This window comes from Petromyzon marinus, chromosome 37, assembly GCF_048934315.1.
Source record: "Petromyzon marinus isolate PM22_M1 ecotype Great Lakes invasive population chromosome 37, UKy_Petmar_22M1.pri1.0, whole genome shotgun sequence".
NCBI classification, from domain to species: domain Eukaryota; kingdom Metazoa; phylum Chordata; class Hyperoartia; order Petromyzontiformes; family Petromyzontidae; genus Petromyzon; species Petromyzon marinus.
In genome coordinates this window covers 24,186,625-24,204,132 of record NC_133703.1, presented here as the reverse complement: position 1 = coordinate 24,204,132, position 17,508 = coordinate 24,186,625, and the positions used below count along the sequence as shown (strand labels likewise).

Below are 17,508 nucleotides of genomic sequence, written 5' to 3'. Positions count from 1 at the left end.
CTGATGAAGGCCGCTTGTGTTGTGGCCGAAACGTCGTGATTTTTTGTTATTTTATTTTCACCTACGTGACTTTACCCAATAGAACCAAAGAGTATGGATCCTAGCAGTCACGAAAGCTTTAAATCTAGAAAAGTACCACAAGTATTCAATTCGTGGTCACGTCTCCCATCTGGTGGACATTTGAAGTACCACACGTATTCAATTCGTGGCTATGTCTGCCATCTGGTGGATATTTGCAGTACCATAAGTATTCAATTCGTGGTTATGTCTGCCATCTGGTAGACATTTGAAGTATAGGCCAACACAGTCCGCCAGCAATGTTTTCGCTGTCAGGGGCCACCCGTGCATTCCCCTTAGTGTAAATCGCTGATGCTACGGCGTCCTGGAGTTTGTCCGAAGCACGGTTGGCTGCAATGAACCATTGAAGACACCGCACAGTGCCACTGCTGCTATTACCGCACCGTGGCACTGCAGTTGCACCATGTGTCCACACGGTGGCGATACAGCACCAACCCGCGGCATCGCGTCCACGGTGCGCGGTTCGCGTCGATAGTCGGCGGTGCGGCGCGGTGATGGCTCGGGTCGCTGTGTGGCCACAGAAGCGAGAGGGACTCCACCACAGCGACGCGGTATCTATGCCCGCCGTGTCTCATTACCCCGACCTACCGACCCGACTTCAGCATGCGTCCATGTTGGTTAGGTTATTCAGCGATCGTCCATGTTGGTTAGGTTATTCAGCGAGCGTCCATGTTAGTTGGGTTATTTAGCGGCCGTGGTGTTTTAGGCGAACGTGATAACCACTACACTACGGACATCACTTTCAACACATGTGAAGTAGAACATGCTTTAATGGCATAAGCCTATTCAAACTACGGTTAATTATAAAAACATCATCTTCGTTAGGGCACATTTTACGTGCACTTTATATAAAACAAAGTTTGTTTGGTGATGCATAACACAGTTCACCGCTCAGTTAAGAACCGGGGCCCTTCGCTAAACACCACTACAGAAACCACTGATAGCACATGTGAAGAAGCAATATATTTCACTGGCATAGGCATATTCCATCAAAGGTTAATCATGAAATCGTCATCTTCATCAGGGCACATCTGATATACTTTCAATAAAACAAGGTTTCTTTGGTGATGTGTAAAATATTTGTTCCTGGGTAGTACGTGTTATTTTCTAATTGCTCATCCCTCAAAAGTACAGAAAATGGCTATTATACCCCACAAACTTTGCTTTTGTGACCAGGACTTTATGTGAAGGAATGACAAATGTACACGTTTTCTCATTGAAAATAGGTACATTTCAAATATCAATGTCCTGGTCACAAAAGCAAAGTTTGTGGGGTAGAATAGCCATTTTTTGTACCTTTGAGGCATAAGCAATTAGGAAATAACACTACCCACTGTGGAACATGTTTTTGTTCCACAGTGTAATAGAGTAATCCAAACAATCCCATAAACCTGCTACAATATTCACATCAAACTTAAGGCGTATTAGGGAATAGGGTTTTCCCCTTTATTCTGGCAACAAAACAGGTATTAAGTTGTAAAAAAACTAAACCCTATAGGAATAGGTTTTACCCTTTTAACTGGCACAAAAAAACTGACACCTTTATTCAAGGCATCATGTTTGCAATAACCACAACACAAGCAGTCAAAATGCAAACAAAAAAGACAACTCTGATAATAATATGCACTGTCCTTGAATTTGATTGGTCCACACCCGAGACAGCTTTTCTTAGAGCCTAGTCTCCATTGGTGTTGGACCAGAAAACTAAACCCTTTTAAAAGGAATCATGTCTGCATTAAGCACAACACTTGTGGTCAAAATAAAAAAAAACATACTCTGATAATATATGTATTTATATATTTTATTATTTTATTGTTTCCCTTCAACGTGACTTTACCGAAAGAACCAAGAATATGAATCACTGCAGTCACGAAAGATTTAAATCAAAATATATACATTGTCTTTGAAACTGATTGGTATTAAAGTGTATCTTCAAAAAGCCATTGAACCCCCACGGTTGAAAATACGTTCCATATCGTTTAACTGTACGACACTTTAAATTAAAATAAGGCTTTTTTAGGTTATAAAATTATGTTTCCGCCCGGTTTCGAACCGGGGACCTTTCGCGTGTGAGGCGAACGTGAAAACCACTACACTACGGAAACCAACCTGGAGTCAGCTTCCTCCAGGCCCTACTTGGTCTTAAACTCCTCCTCCAAACGCCGTAGCTTAGAAACAACGACCCCTCGTTACCATCGTGACAGAAACGCCGCTCTCTGCACCTCGTGCTCCCAATTCAGTCGTTTTCAAATAAGTACCGGCCCATCATCTGTATTATCGCTGACTGTTTTAATGAATACTGCCATGATTACAGCAGTGCATACTGACTCTAGTGGTACATGCTATGATTACAGTAATGCATACTGATGTGGTCGTACCTGCTATGATTACAGCAGTGCATACTGACTGTGGTGGTACCTGCTATGATTACAGCAGTGCATACTGTTGTGGTGGTACCTGCTATCACTACAGCAGTGCATACTGACTGTGGTGGTACCTGCTATGATTACAGCAGTGCATACTGTTGTGGTGGTGCCTGTTATCACTACAGCAGTGTATACCGACTGTGGTGATACCTGCTATCACGACAGCAGTGTATACCGACTGTGATGGTACCTGCTATCACGACAGCAGTGTATACCGACTGGTGGTACCTGTTATGATTACAGCAGTGCATACTGCTGTTGTGATACCTGCTATGATTACAGCAGTGCATACTGACTGTGGTGGTACCTGCTATGATCACAGCAGTGCATACTGACTGTGGTGGTACCTGCTCTGATTACAGCAGTGAGTATACGCTAAGTCACTCACACATCATACACTGACTCACTCATCATACGCTGAGTCACTCACACATCATACACTCACTCATGTGCCGCCATTTTGTGAAAATTTCACCATTAAACTTTCCACTTTTAATCTAATACATAGCATACTAAGGCTAAATACAGTAGAGGAATTAACTTTATTCGAAAAATAAAGCTGTGAAAGTTGGGCTTATTTTGGCTAAAAACGGCGCAGTATGCCGATTTACTTTTTTATACTGGAAAACTTCATGAATAAAATTCCCCACTTTTTTACGTAATATATCGGATATTAAGGCTTAACACACCCAAGGATTGCACTTTTGTTGAAAAATAAAGCTGTCAAAAATATGGCTTATTTTGCCTAAAAACCGGCATATGTAAGTATGTCAATTTGTTTTTTTTTACTTTAAGATTTCATGGTGAAATTTCCCACTTTTTTACGTAATATAAAGCATACTAAAGTAAAGTCACGTAGGTATAAAATTAAATCAATCACGACGTTTCGGGCGCAACACATGCGTCCATCATCAGGTGGGAAAGCATGGTCTACTGCTGAGGCAGACTGTTTTAAAAGGTTTGAAATGGGTGTAACCCAAGGGTCATAAAGAAGTGGCCAGGACTAGTGATGTTAACGTGAGAAATTAGCATGTACCTGTAAGATAGGAGAGCGGCCTCCTCGACGAGGGCATGGAAGTGGTTATATTAATGTTAGAGATTAGCATGTTAATGTCAAATCTAAGAGTGGTGCAATCCAAAGGCATGAGAGCAACCCAAAGGGTGCAATCCAAAGGGCATGTGAGTATGAGAGTACAATATCCTGGAGTCCACTAACTGAGTTGTACCTGGTTTATGAGTTGTACCTGCGGTAGCAGTTACATTGGGGAAACGAAACGACATGTCTCGGACCATGTTCGCGAGCACGAGTCAAATCTGAAACACGGCAGAACCAATACCTCTGCCGTAGATGACCATTGTTATAACGCTGTGGGCTCGCATGATATTGTTTTTTCCGAGACCAAGGTACTCTGCAAACCTTATGGCTACTATTAAAGGTTTGTTCATGAAGTCATACAGATATATAAACATAGACATAACTTGCACCCAGAAGATAGATACAAATTGAGCAATCATTGGAAGGATGTTATTAACCAGGTAAACCCTGAACTGTTGATGGTTGTTCCATCATATCTGCCGGGTACTAGTCTATTTTTCCAAGTTAATTTCCCAGCGTTTGGCATTGCTGCTGCATTGGCATTGTTGCTTCATTGGCATTGTTGCTTCATTGGCATTGCTGCTACATTGGCACTCGTGCACCGCCCGTGCTTCTGGTGCTGTTGATGCACTTGGGCTATGCCCATCCCCATATCATTATAAAGTTTGCCTTTTGAGGCTGACTCCTTTGCCTGATAACGACCGCTTGTTTTGCGATCAAAACGTAGTGATTTGTTTTATTTTATTTCTAACTACGTGACTTTACCGAAAGAACAAAAGAGTATGGGTGTGGTTGTTACCGATTTGAAGCACACTGTTTGGGGACGCAGTGCGTTTCACTATTTCAGCACCGCTGTTTACCAAATATTCAACGGTGTAAACGTGTAGGCCAGCTTGGGATGTCAATGGAGTAGTTTGTTGCTTGAAAATCCGTAAAGAAATTGAGAATTGCAGTGCAAATCGGCCGCAGAGATTCGTTTTTTTTACCGGCGCTGGATGTGTTACGTGTGCCCTCTGGTGAACACGTAAAGTACCACAAGTATACTCTTTGGTTCTATTGGGTAAAGTCACGTAGGTGAAAATAAAATAACAAAAAATCACGACGTTTCGGCCACAACACAAGCGGCCTTCATCAGGTGAAGGGACGAGACTGTCTGGAGGACAGTGCTGGAGTGGAAGAAGCCACGCTTAGATCACGACCTTTAAGCTGTGTGAGAAGAAAAAGACCAAGCGCCTTGACAAAGGAATTAGCATATAATTTAGCATTGAAATGGCTCATTGAAATAGCTAAGTTAAAGTATACACATCCGCAGAGGTACCCCTTGACAAAGGATTTAGCATCGAATTTAGCATTGAAATAGCTGAGTGATTAGCTTGTAACTGGTCACAGAAATAGCTGTGTTAAAGTTAGAGCATATACATTCACCGAGGCACCTAGTACTCATCAAACAGGAGAATTTAGCGAAACACAACCACGCTCAGACATCGGACCTGTGTGCGAGCAAACAAGGTGTTCTGACAAAGAAATTAGCATAAAAATTAGCATTTGCTTGGCGGATTTTAGGAAAGAGGTGGTGTACGTGCCGGTGGACTTGCAGTTTGGCGCGGGGGGGAAGGGGGGAGGGGGAGTTTACCTATTGATCGTGTGAAAAGGGGGAATTTATAAGAGCTGTGAAAGTTTGGGGTACCACTACTTGAAAAATATACTGTACCATTGAAATTAGTTTAATGTTTAGTTCGATTTAGAACATCTTTTCAATGGTTGCTTAATTTGAAACCATCCTCTCAGTTGAAATTGTGTCTGTGTTTGTAGATCTGAATTACTTCATGAACAAATCTCTGATAAAAGCCCGTGGGTTTGCAAAGAACCTTGGTATCGGAGAAAATTATGTCATGATCCCCCACAGCGTTGTAACAGTGATCAGCCACGGCAGAAGAATTCGTTTTGCCGTGTTTCAAATCTGCTTTGTGCTCGCGAATTCGGTCAGAGACATGTCGCTTTGTCTCACCGACGTAGCAATCACCGCAGGAACAACTCAATTTGTAAAGCCCGGGATACTGTAAATCAGGAATGACATCCTTCACGGATGGGATCAGATCACGAATTTTGTGTACTGTATTGAACCGGACCTGGATCATGTGTTTGTTTAGAATTTTGGAAATCTTTTTAGTAACGCCTGCTATATATGGAAGTGTAATGGTTTTGACCGGAGTATCAAGTGGTTGTTTCTGGATGGAGGGAGAGACAGCTTGGCGGATGGTACGGTCAGAGTAACCATTCCTTTTGAGGGCCAGGTGTACATGTTTTAATTCACTGGTCATGTGGTGTTGGTCCGAAATGCAATGAGCCCTATGGAATAAAGTTTTGATGAGATAATTATTTTTGGCTGGGTGGTGGTGGGAATCAGGTTTCAAGTAGGAATCTGTGTGGGTGGGTTTCCTGTAGACAGAATGCCCCAATGAGCCATCAGGTCTCCTCTCAAACAGAACATCTAAGAATGGTAGCTTGCCATCTTTCTCCACTTCCATGGTGAATTTGATGGCGGGATGTCTGGAATTGATGTGGTGTAGGAAAAGGTTCAGAGCTGGGAGGCCATGTGGCCAAATGACGAAAGTGTCATCCACATATCTCTTCCAAAGGGAAGGTCTGAGGGTGGAAGTCTGGATGGCGTCTGATTCAAATTTCTCCATGAAAATATTGGCTATCACGGGTGATAAGGGGGATCCCATGGGGGTACCCTCATTTTGTTTGTAGAAGGAGCCATTCCAAGTAAAGTAGGTATTGTTGAGGCAGTGCCTAACCAGTGCAGGTGTGTCGGGGTCTAGTCCATGTTGGACCAAATTTTCAATTATTTCAATGGTATCAGGTACTGGGACCTTGGTGAACAAAGAGACCACATCGAAGCTGACAAGGATATCGTCAGGGGACAGTACAACGTCTTTGACCATTGAGACCAATTGGGCTGAGTTAAGTACTGCTGAGGCGGTCTTGCCAGTGAAATGCAGCAAGGTATCTGACAGAAAACGGGCTAGTCTATAGGTAGGGGAGTTGATCGTGGATACGATGGGTCGAAGTGGGGTGCCTTCTTTATTAATCTTGGGAAGACCATATAATCTAGGGGGTCTTGCAGCAGGAGTTTTTAGGGAGGGACGTTTAGTTGGGTCGATTAGGGAGGTCGAACTTGTGATGATCTTGTTGGTTTTCATCGCTAGGCTATTAGTAGGGTCATTTTTATTTTTGAGTAACTTCCATCGTTGAGCAGATTTTGGATTTTGTTGTTGTATGAATCTTTATCCATAATAACAGTAGCGTTGCCTTCATCGGCTGAGAGGATGACTATATCACGTCTGTTTTTTTAATTCGCGAGTTCAGAGCGTTCATTTTTGCTGATGTTACTAATGGGGTTCTTAGCACTTAAGAATAGTGGCTATTTCAGCTCTCGCAACGTCTGCTTGGATGTGTCCTACGCCTTTGAGGGCTACATCGACCTGAGAGATGATATCATCTATTGGTATGTGTTTTGGGGTGACAGCAAAATTTAGTCCCCTAGCCAGTACTGTTTTCAGATTGTCCGAAATCGGGGAGCTACTCTGATTAATGACGATTTTGTTAACATCTAGTTTTGTTATATGTGGAACTGGGTTCTTTTTTGATAGGTGGTTGAATTTAGAAATCAGGTTAGCTTTACATTTGACTGACAGTGACTCAGCAGAAGAAGCAGTCATGTTGTCTACGTGATTCCAATCAGAAGGTGACATTTTTTGTCTTAACATTAAATGAGCTTGTAGGAGAGTCCTGTCTAAAGTATCGAGTTCAAATCGGAGTAGCCTTATCGTCTCTGAGATTAAAGATGGGTATTACCTTGTGATCGCGGCGCTTTCACACTCACTTCTGCTGCTGTATCTTCTCCGAATTCTAAACAGATTCTGCTTAAGGCAGCCTATCTTTAATCTCAGAGAGGATAAGGCTACTCCGATTTGAACTCGATACTTTAGACAGGACTCTCCTACAAGCTCATTTAATGTTAACACAAAATATGTCACCTTCTGATAGGAATCACGTAGACAACATGACTGCTTCTTCTGCTGAGTCACTATCAGTCAAATGTAAAGCTAACCTGATTTCTAAATTCAACCACCTATCAAAGAAGAACCCAGTTCCACATATAACAAAACTAGATTTTAACAAAATCGTCATTAATCAGAGTAGCACCCCGATTTCGGACAATCTGAAAACAGTACTGGCTAGGGGACTAAATTTTGCTGTCACCCCGAAACACATACCAATAGATGATATCATCTCTCAGGTCGATGTAGCCCTCAAAGGCATAGGACACATCCAAGCAGACGTTGCGAGAGCTGAAATAGCCACCATTCTTAAGAATGCTAAGAAACCCATTAGTAACATCAGCAAAAATGAACACTCTGAACTCGCGAATTAAAAAAAACAGAAGTGATATAGTCATCCTCTCAGCCGATAAAGGCAACGCTACTGTTATTATTGATAAAGATTCATACAACAACAAAATCCAGAATCTGCTCAACGATGGAAGTTACTCAAAAATAAAAAATGACCCTACTAATAGCCTAGCGATAAAAACCAACAAGATCATCACAAGTTCGACCTCCCTAATCGACCCAACTAAACGTCCCTCCCTAAAATCTTCTGCTGCAAGACCCCCTAGATTCTATGGTCTTACCAAGATTAATAAAGAAGGCACCCCACTTCGACCCATCGTATCCACGATCAACTCCCCTACCTATAGACTAGCCCATTTTCTGTCAGATACCTTGCTGCCTTTCACTGGCAAGACCGCCTCAGCAGTACTTAACTCAGCCCAATTGGTCTCTATGGTCAAAGACATTGTACTGTCCCCTGACGATATCCTTGTCAGCTTCGATGTGGTCTCTTTGTTCACCAAGGTCCCAGTACCTGATACCATTGAAATAATTGAAAATTTGGTCCAACATGGACTAGACCCCGACACACCTGCACTGGTTAGGCACTGCCTTAACAATACCTACTTTACTTGGAATGGCTCCTTCTACAAACAAAATGAGGGTACCCCATGGGATCCCCCTTATCACCCGTGATAGCCAATATTTTCATGGAGAAATTTGAATCAGACGCCATCCAGTCTTCCACCCTCAGACCTTCCCTGTGGAAGAGATATGTAGACGACACTTTCGTCATTTGGCCACATGGCCTCCCAGCTCTGAACCTTTTCCTACACCACATCAATTCCAGACATCCCGCCATCAAATTCACCATGGAAGTGGAGAAAGATGGCAAGCTACCATTCTTAGATGTTCTGTTTGAGAGGAGACCTGATGGCTCATTGGGGCATTCTGTCTACAGGAAACCCACCCACACAGATTCCTACTTGAAACCTGATTCCCACCACCACCAAGCCCAAAATAATTATCTCATAAAAACTTTATACCATAGGGCTCATTGCATTTCGGACCAACACCACCTGACCAGTGAATTAAAACATGTACACCTGGCCCTCAAAAGGAATGGCTACTCTGACCGTACCATCCGCCAAGCTGTTTCTCCCTCCATACAGAAACAACCACTTGATACTCCGGTCAAAACCATCACACTTCCATATATAGCAGGCCTTACTAAAAATATTTCCAAAATTCTAAACAAACACAAGATCCAGGTCCGGTTCAATACAGTACACAAAATTCGTGATCTGATCCCATCCGTGAAGGATGCCATTCCTGATTTACAGTACCCCGGGGTTTACAAATTGAGTTGTTCCTGCGGTGATTGCTACATCGGTGAGACAAAGCGACATGTCTCTGACCGAATTCGTGAGCACAAATCAGATTTGAAACACGGCAAAACGAATTCTTCTGCCGTGGCTGATCACTGTTACAACGCTGTGGGGGATCACGATATAATTTTCTCCGATGCCAAGGTTATTTGCAAACCCACGGGTTTTTATCAGAGATTTGTTCATGAAGCAATTCAACCGAGAGGATGGTTTCAAATCAAGCAACCATTGGAAAGATGTTCTAAATCGAACTAAACATTAAACTAATTTCAATGGTACAGTATATTTTTCAAGTAGTGGTACCCCAACCTTTCGCAGCTCTTATAAATTCCCCCTTTTCACACCATTAATAGGTAAACTCCCCCTCCCCCCTTTCCCCCCCCCCTCCCCGCGCCAAACTGCAAGTCCACCGGCACGTACCTCTTTCCTAAAATCCGCCAATCAAATGCTAATTTTTATGCTAATTTCTTTGTCAGAACACCTTGTTTGCTCGCACACAGGTCCGATGTCTGAGCGTGGTTGTGTTTCACTAAATTCTCCTGTTTGATGAGTACTAGGTGCCTCGGTGAATGTATATGCTCTAACTTTAACACAGCTATTTCTCTGACCAGTTACAAGCTAATCACTCAGCTATTTCAATGCTAAATTCGATGCTAATTCCTTTGTCAAGGGGTACCTCTGCGGATGTGTATACTTTAACTTAGCTATTTCAATGAGCCATTTCCATGCTAAATTATATGCTAATTCCTTTGTCAAAGCACTTGGCCTTTTTCTTCTCACACAGCTTAAAGGTCGTGATCTAAGCGTGGCTTCTTCCACTCCAGCGCTGTCCTCCAGACAGTCTCGTCCCTTCACCTGATGAAGGCCGCTTGTGTTGTGGCCGAAACGTCGTGATTTTTTGTTATTTTATTTTCACCTACGTGACTTTACCCAATAGAACCAAAGAGTATGGATCCTAGCAGTCACGAAAGCTTTAAATCTAGAAAAGTACCACAAGTATTCAATTCGTGGTCACGTCTCCCATCTGGTGGACATTTGAAGTACCACACGTATTCAATTCGTGGCTATGTCTGCCATCTGGTGGATATTTGCAGTACCATAAGTATTCAATTCGTGGTTATGTCTGCCATCTGGTAGACATTTGAAGTATAGGCCAACACAGTCCGCCAGCAATGTTTTCGCTGTCAGGGGCCACCCGTGCATTCCCCTTAGTGTAAATCGCTGATGCTACGGCGTCCTGGAGTTTGTCCGAAGCACGGTTGGCTGCAATGAACCATTGAAGACACCGCACAGTGCCACTGCTGCTATTACCGCACCGTGGCACTGCAGTTGCACCATGTGTCCACACGGTGGCGATACAGCACCAACCCGCGGCATCGCGTCCACGGTGCGCGGTTCGCGTCGATAGTCGGCGGTGCGGCGCGGTGATGGCTCGGGTCGCTGTGTGGCCACAGAAGCGAGAGGGACTCCACCACAGCGACGCGGTATCTATGCCCGCCGTGTCTCATTACCCCGACCTACCGACCCGACTTCAGCATGCGTCCATGTTGGTTAGGTTATTCAGCGATCGTCCATGTTGGTTAGGTTATTCAGCGAGCGTCCATGTTAGTTGGGTTATTTAGCGGCCGTGGTGTTTTAGGCGAACGTGATAACCACTACACTACGGACATCACTTTCAACACATGTGAAGTAGAACATGCTTCAATGGCATAAGCCTATTCAAACTACGGTTAATTATAAAAACATCATCTTCGTGAGGGCACATTTTACGTGCACTTTATATAAAACAAAGTTTGTTTGGTGATGCATAACACAGTTCACCGCTCAGTTAAGAACCGGGGCCCTTCGCTAAACACCACTACAGAAACCACTGATAGCACATGTGAAGAAGCAATATATTTCACTGGCATAGGCATATTCCATCAATGGTTAATCATGAAATCGTCATCTTCATCAGGGCACATCTGATATACTTTCAGTAAAACAAGGTTTCTTTGGTGATGTGTAAAATATTTGTTCCTGGGTATTACGTGTTATTTTCTAATTGCTCATCCCTCAAAAGTACAGAAAATGGCTATTATACCCCATAAACTTTGCTTTTGTGACCAGGACTTTATGTGAAGGAATGACAAATGTACACGTTTTCTCATTGAAAATAGGTACATTTCAAATATCAATGTCCTGGTCACAAAAGCAAAGTTTGTGGGGTATAATAGCCATTTTTTGTACCTTTGAGGCAGAAGCAATTAGGAAATAACACTACCCACTGTGGAACATGATTTTGTTCCACAGTGTAATAGAGTAATCCAAACAATCCCATAAACCCGCTACAATATTCACATCAAACTTAAGGCGTATTAGGGAATAGGGTTTTCCCCTTTATTCTGGCAACAAAACAGGCATTAAGTTGTAAAAAAAACTAAACCCTTTTACAAGGAATCATGTCTGCATTAAGCACAACACTTGTGGTCAAAATAAAAAAAACTCTGATCATATATGTATTTATATATTTTATTATTTTATTGTTTCCCTTCAACGTGACTTTACCGAAAGAACCAAGAATATGAATCACTACAGTCACGAAAGATTTAAATCAAAATATATACATTGTCTTTGAAACTGATTGGTATTAAAGTGTATCTTCAAAAAGCCATTGAACCCCCATGGTTGAAAATACGTTCCATATCGTTTAACTGTACGACACTTTAAATCAAAATAAGGCTTTTTTAGGTTATAAAATAAAATGTTTCCGCCCGGTTTCGAACCGGGGACCTTTCGCGTGTGAGGCGAACGTGATAACCACTACACTACGGAAACCAACCTGGAGTCAGCTGCCTCCAGGCCCTACTTGGTCTTAAACTCCTCCTTCCAAACGCCGTAGCTTAGAAACAACGACCCCTCGTTACCATCGTGACAGAAACGCCGCTCTCTGCACCTCGTGCTCCCAATTCAGTTGTTTTCAAATAAGTACCGGCCCATCATCTGTATTGTCGCTGACTGTTTTAATGAATACGCAGTTCGTTTTTATCTTTCAACGTGGGTGAAGTTACTCTACTGATAAGGGCCTCGTTGTTGCCTGATTCTCTGCGGGAATTTGGTCCGCCTCTGGGGGCGTTGCTTTCATGCGAAACCCCGGTCTCTCTTCGGCCTGATTAGACATTTACACTGCAGTACGAAACAAGAGCGCGCAATCAACTGGATTTAACGTTATTATGGATTTAATAACGTTATTATATATTTAATAACGTTATTATGGATTTAATAACGTTATTATGGATTTAATAACGTTTTTTATGGATTTAATAACGTTATAGATTTATTAACGTTATAGATTTAATAAGGTTGTACAACGACCGAAGAGACAAAGACAACTGAGTAAATGTGGCCTGTGGAAAGTTTATGACTTACAGTACTGTAATTAAAAGTTGATCCAGGCTAGAGAGACACTCAAGAGACCTTGGCAGGGGAAGTAGAAAGTCAAAAGTCTCCACGTCCCAATTCGAACTTCAGCTTCAATAACGCGAGAATCATCAGCACGGGACAGCCAGCAGTAAGGAAAAGTGTTCTACTGTGAAAGCTGAGGTTGCCTGGTGGAGTCGTCCCGCTGCTTGGTGCATCAGAGATGGTAAGGTTATTTGTAATCCGACAACGTATTTGCTGTCGCAGCTCGATGAAACAACTTACAAATTCGCTTTTTAAAACGTCAAATCAGCAATTGTAGCAATATTTTGAGCACAAGGCACTGAAGTAGGGCCATTGCACAAAACGTCACACCGTATATTTCCTTTTGAGGCAGTGTCCTTGATGAAATTGAATGTTATGTGTGCTTATGCATCACGGCCAACGCTATCACCGATAATTTGCATGCGAATATAACCTTTCATCGTTTAAGAATAGGTTTTACCATTTCTGGAAATAAAACAGGTGTTAGGATGTTCAAACACTAAACAGAAGCCTTTTGCAAGGAATCACCTTTCATAGTGATATCCGTTTTTACAAATTCCATTCAACACATAATAATTCTATAATTCTCAATTGCCAAAGTGTTGTAATTGTTCTTGAGGATTGGGTTAGTTAATTATTCAACTTTATTTACTGTTCATTATAATTTGTTAATTAAGAAAACAAGTCTTATTGCAAAAAGCGATTAATAAAAGTTTGTCCATGTCCTTTAATTCCAGGATGGGAAGAGCAAGAAAGATTATATGCGTAAGTAAAACAGTTACTGCAGAGACTGTGTTTTTGCATTAGAGTAAATGTGTCACTTCTAATGAGTGTTACTCCGAAACGTTTAAGTGTTAAACACGTCGTTTTCATTAATACAATATCTGAATAAATGACTAGTTATGTCTGAATACTTTTATAATCTTGAATATTGTATCGCTGTCTTTACATTCACAAGAACACAATATAAAATGTTGAAGATAATGCAAGTGCTTGTGATGCATCATAGGTGTCCTCGATGCAGATTTGACAGACCTTCTAGGAGATGAAGGTATGTATTTATAATTAATTAAAGTGAGTTGTTTTGCTTTATTAAGCACGACACTTGTGTGCACAATTCTGTATGCTGTTTGAAAAATATTATGTTTTTGCATTCTGGATTTTGCTGGGTTTTTTAAAAGGCAGCTCAGTATAAGAGATATATCATAATATAGCTTGTATTGTCGATTATACTTTGGAATACAGTATACCTTTATGTAATTTATTCATTAAGATGATAATACAACACTTTATATTGCTAATAATAAGACATGTATCACTGGAATTATAGCTGATGATGATCTAAATAAATATCATTGTGTCAGAGTGCACCATTTAAATAGGTTGTAGGTTCAAATGCTGGCAGTGAGGTGACGTCCCAGAATTCTTCTTGGATCTATAAAATAAGTATCAATTTTGGGAAAGTTATTAATTTGCCCAGGAAAGCATCCCTGAGTCTCAAGACTTTTTCAGGAGGCTCCTGAAATTAGGCTGTTTGGTAATTTCAATTAATACGTGTTTCGTGCCTGAGACAGCAAAAGCTGTTACATAGCGCAATCTATCTTTTTACGAAACTGCGTTGCCAGTGGTGAATCACCACAAATAAAAAAAAACTCAACACAATGGTCAATAACACTGTTCTAGAAGCGCAATATATTGTATATCATTTACCTTGAGTTAATGATCCTAATATCTGTTTACTTTGAAAAAGGGCCATAGCGTGAAGCATCACATATTATATCAATTGTATTAGATAAAGGGTAGTACTATTTACAAATGTGTTGAGTATTGGTTAGACTGTCACGAAATTGGTGTCCACCATAGAAAGTAAAACTCCAAAACAGGGTTATAGCTAACAAGATGAGCACTACCTAACGTTCATTTGAGCTTGATGAGACTTGAATAATGATAATGTGGATGTAGAACATTTTAATATGGATATACAATGCTGTTTTTTGTTACATGTTTTTGCTAGATGAATCAATTAAAAAGCCCCCATCACGCATTACCCATGGGGGTGGCTCTGGAAGAATTAACACGGGTAAATCTAAAAGGTAAGATAATATAGGGGCTTTTTTAATGTATATTGTCTAAAAACAAAGATTCATCAAGCTGTCATCAAAATGCTGATAAACCTTTTGCATTTCGTTGTTTTAATTGATTTTCATGACAGCTAATGAAAGCATACTTGATGGTAACCAGTAGGAATATCATGACAGTATTATAGTTTTTAAGCACTATCCTCAAGAATAAACATGAATCCAGTTGCTTTTCGATGCACCCAAAAGATAGGGAAATAAGACAGTTACTTTGTATTACATTAAATTAACTTTTGATTTGTTCCACAAGTTCAGCATATGCTTACACATGTAGCATTTTCCACAGCATGACGTGCAGGGTCTCAGTGAATGAAACTCGTTCTTATGGATACACTGCATGCTAGATATTTGTGATTTGTAATTCAATGGATGGGTGTCTATTCCACCACTCACACGTGCCATAACAAAGGCTTCTATGTTAAACATTAAAGTGACTGATAACTGTGGAATGTTGAGTGTTCATAAGACCTCTTATCTACCCTTGGCAGTACATTTTTACTGAGCAACAGTCAGAGGCGGAGCCAGGATTTTGACTTTGGGGGGGCTGACTTCAATATTCTGAGATATCCAGTGTGTGTTTTCCAATCGGCGCCACAAATGTATAAAACAAATTTTATTGGTTTTGAACGCGGAGTTTATTCATAGGTCGGAGCCGCTAATGTGGCTAATAAGTTCGATAAGTTCGAAAGGCTACCGCGCAAGCTGCCTGCAGGGCAGCACAAGGTGGCAGCCAGCATTTTGCAGCAGCCGGATATCCGGTTATCCCGATTACCGACTTTCCCAAAATTTCAGGGGGGGCTAAGCCCCCCCAGCCCCCCCTGTGGCTCCACCCCAGGCAACAGTGTATGTTTGAGCAGTTTCTTTATGCCATATAAATTCTCCTCTACAGTCCACCTTTCTGTGATTAATCGTTTATATCCATATGCAGACTAAATCTTGTATATTAAAGCTTGCATATTAATGGAATGGTGCTTTACAACTATGCCAATGAAGTTTTCTGTGATTTGTGTCATACAGCAATCCAGTTTCGCTGTTAGGTTTTATGCAAAAGATACATATTTCTTTTTTCTATTGACAGTAATAGTAATCGCATGTAATTAAGTGCACACTGATCAATGTTTCCAGTCACCACATGCTTTTTTCTGCATAACCACTTCCAAAATTCTTGTCTGTGTTTTCTCCAGTATAACTTGGCTTTGTATTGCAGCTCTGTGCTGGATGAAGATTTTTTTAGCAAGTTGGCTGCAGAAGCTGAAAATGATGAGCCAGTAAGAATTTATAAGTGCAAGAAGTTTACCATAATAATTTACAGTTCCCGATTTACAAATAGTGATGGTGCTTGTTGTTCCAGTGGGTGGGGTTTGTGCATTTAGAGCTTTGAGTAGCTGTTTTAATACCATAATTATTGAATAAGAATAGCAGTACTATATTTCCTACTCATGTTATTGTTTATCCTAAGACAAAATCATTGTGTGTTATGAGTATGTCAGGATTTTAATATATTACATGCATAAAATTTGACATGTTTTAGGCATGGTGTATATGACTGGTTGCGTTTGTGTGGCAGGGATCTGATGTCTCTGACGCTGATCCCCAGGCTGTACTTAACAAAATGGAGGTGAGAATCATCATTGGCTTAGACTAGTTAATCTTTGAAATCAGTTACTATATTTTTTATTCTATTTTGTTTCACTTAACTTTGCAGTTTATTTCATAATCATTGTGTTTAAAAATATTAGTATTAATCTAGTTTATGGTGTTGGCTCAGTCACCAATGATTACACAATAACCCAAATTAGTTTTTTTACTTAATTTGGCATGAATTACAAAGAACTTCATGTTTCTTTCTACAATGCCAAACGCTCATAAATAGAATTTAATAGGCAACCCAATGTAGGACCCTCCTGAAAAAAACTTTAGACTTAGTGAGATTTTCCTGTACAGTAGCCTCGCATTTTATGTGCATTTATGTAACGCAGTTTTGAAATAGGTTAGATTTACACTTATTTTTGTTATGCACGCACTGTTATTGAAATAACGTGCTCCAACACATTGGCCATGGTGTACAGAACGTGCTGCGAGCTAATCTTTAGTCAGGCAGCAAAGTTCAGTGGCGATGCCTGAGGTGCAATACGACAATCACAAGCGCGGGCAGCATCAGCATCTCCTTCTCTTCGCCATTTTGAAGATCTTGTCCACGTGAACTTTATCTTGTGTACCATTTTCCTACCAATGTCTGTTAAGCATCTCACTGTGTTAAAAAATCGTTTCGTTTTACTTCATTTTTTTATTTAAATAGGCTGTTCTATTTTTATACGTGTATGGTATTGTAAAAATACGTACTGTAACCAGTAAAATATGTAGACGAATGTTAGGTTAGATAGAGTGCTCTCCCTAACCCCAAAACAATTTCCTTTATTTCTTATAGGAAAATTGTTTTAATTTACGTGATTTTGAGTAACGCGCCGTTTTTCAAGAACACAACCCCCTTATAAAACGAGTTAGCCGTGTCGATAATTGGCATTTAACTGGCATTAATAG

At 40.9% G+C, this 17,508-nt stretch overlaps 1 protein-coding gene and 2 non-coding genes across 6 annotated transcripts in view; 1 reads left to right on the top strand and 2 right to left on the bottom strand.

The window, feature by feature from the left end:
• Positions 1–2,110: 2,110 nt before the first annotated feature.
• Positions 2,111–2,183, bottom strand: TRNAV-CAC (transfer RNA valine (anticodon CAC)). Its single transcript has one exon. It is a non-coding gene; the product is annotated as a tRNA-Val (tRNA).
• An 8,601-nt stretch (positions 2,184–10,784) lies between these two features.
• The window catches only part of FBF1 (Fas binding factor 1), a 55,088-nt gene continuing 48,364 nt past the window's right edge, over positions 10,785–17,508 (top strand). Inside the window, exons 1-6 of one of the 4 annotated variants that reach the window (XM_032966993.2) lie at positions 10,785–13,010; positions 13,567–13,594; positions 13,839–13,880; positions 14,844–14,922; positions 16,175–16,235; positions 16,535–16,585. In XM_032966993.2, coding sequence (XP_032822884.1) covers positions 13,008–13,010; positions 13,567–13,594; positions 13,839–13,880; positions 14,844–14,922; positions 16,175–16,235; positions 16,535–16,585 — 264 coding nt within the window. In that variant the 5' untranslated portion in view covers positions 10,785–13,007. The remainder of the gene's footprint in view (positions 13,011–13,566; positions 13,595–13,838; positions 13,881–14,843; positions 14,923–16,174; positions 16,236–16,534; positions 16,586–17,508) is intronic. The other 3 variants (XM_032966995.2, XM_032966994.2, XM_032966996.2) reach the window with 3 other exon arrangements.
• TRNAV-CAC (transfer RNA valine (anticodon CAC)) lies at positions 12,130–12,202 on the bottom strand. The gene has a single exon. It is a non-coding gene; the product is annotated as a tRNA-Val (tRNA).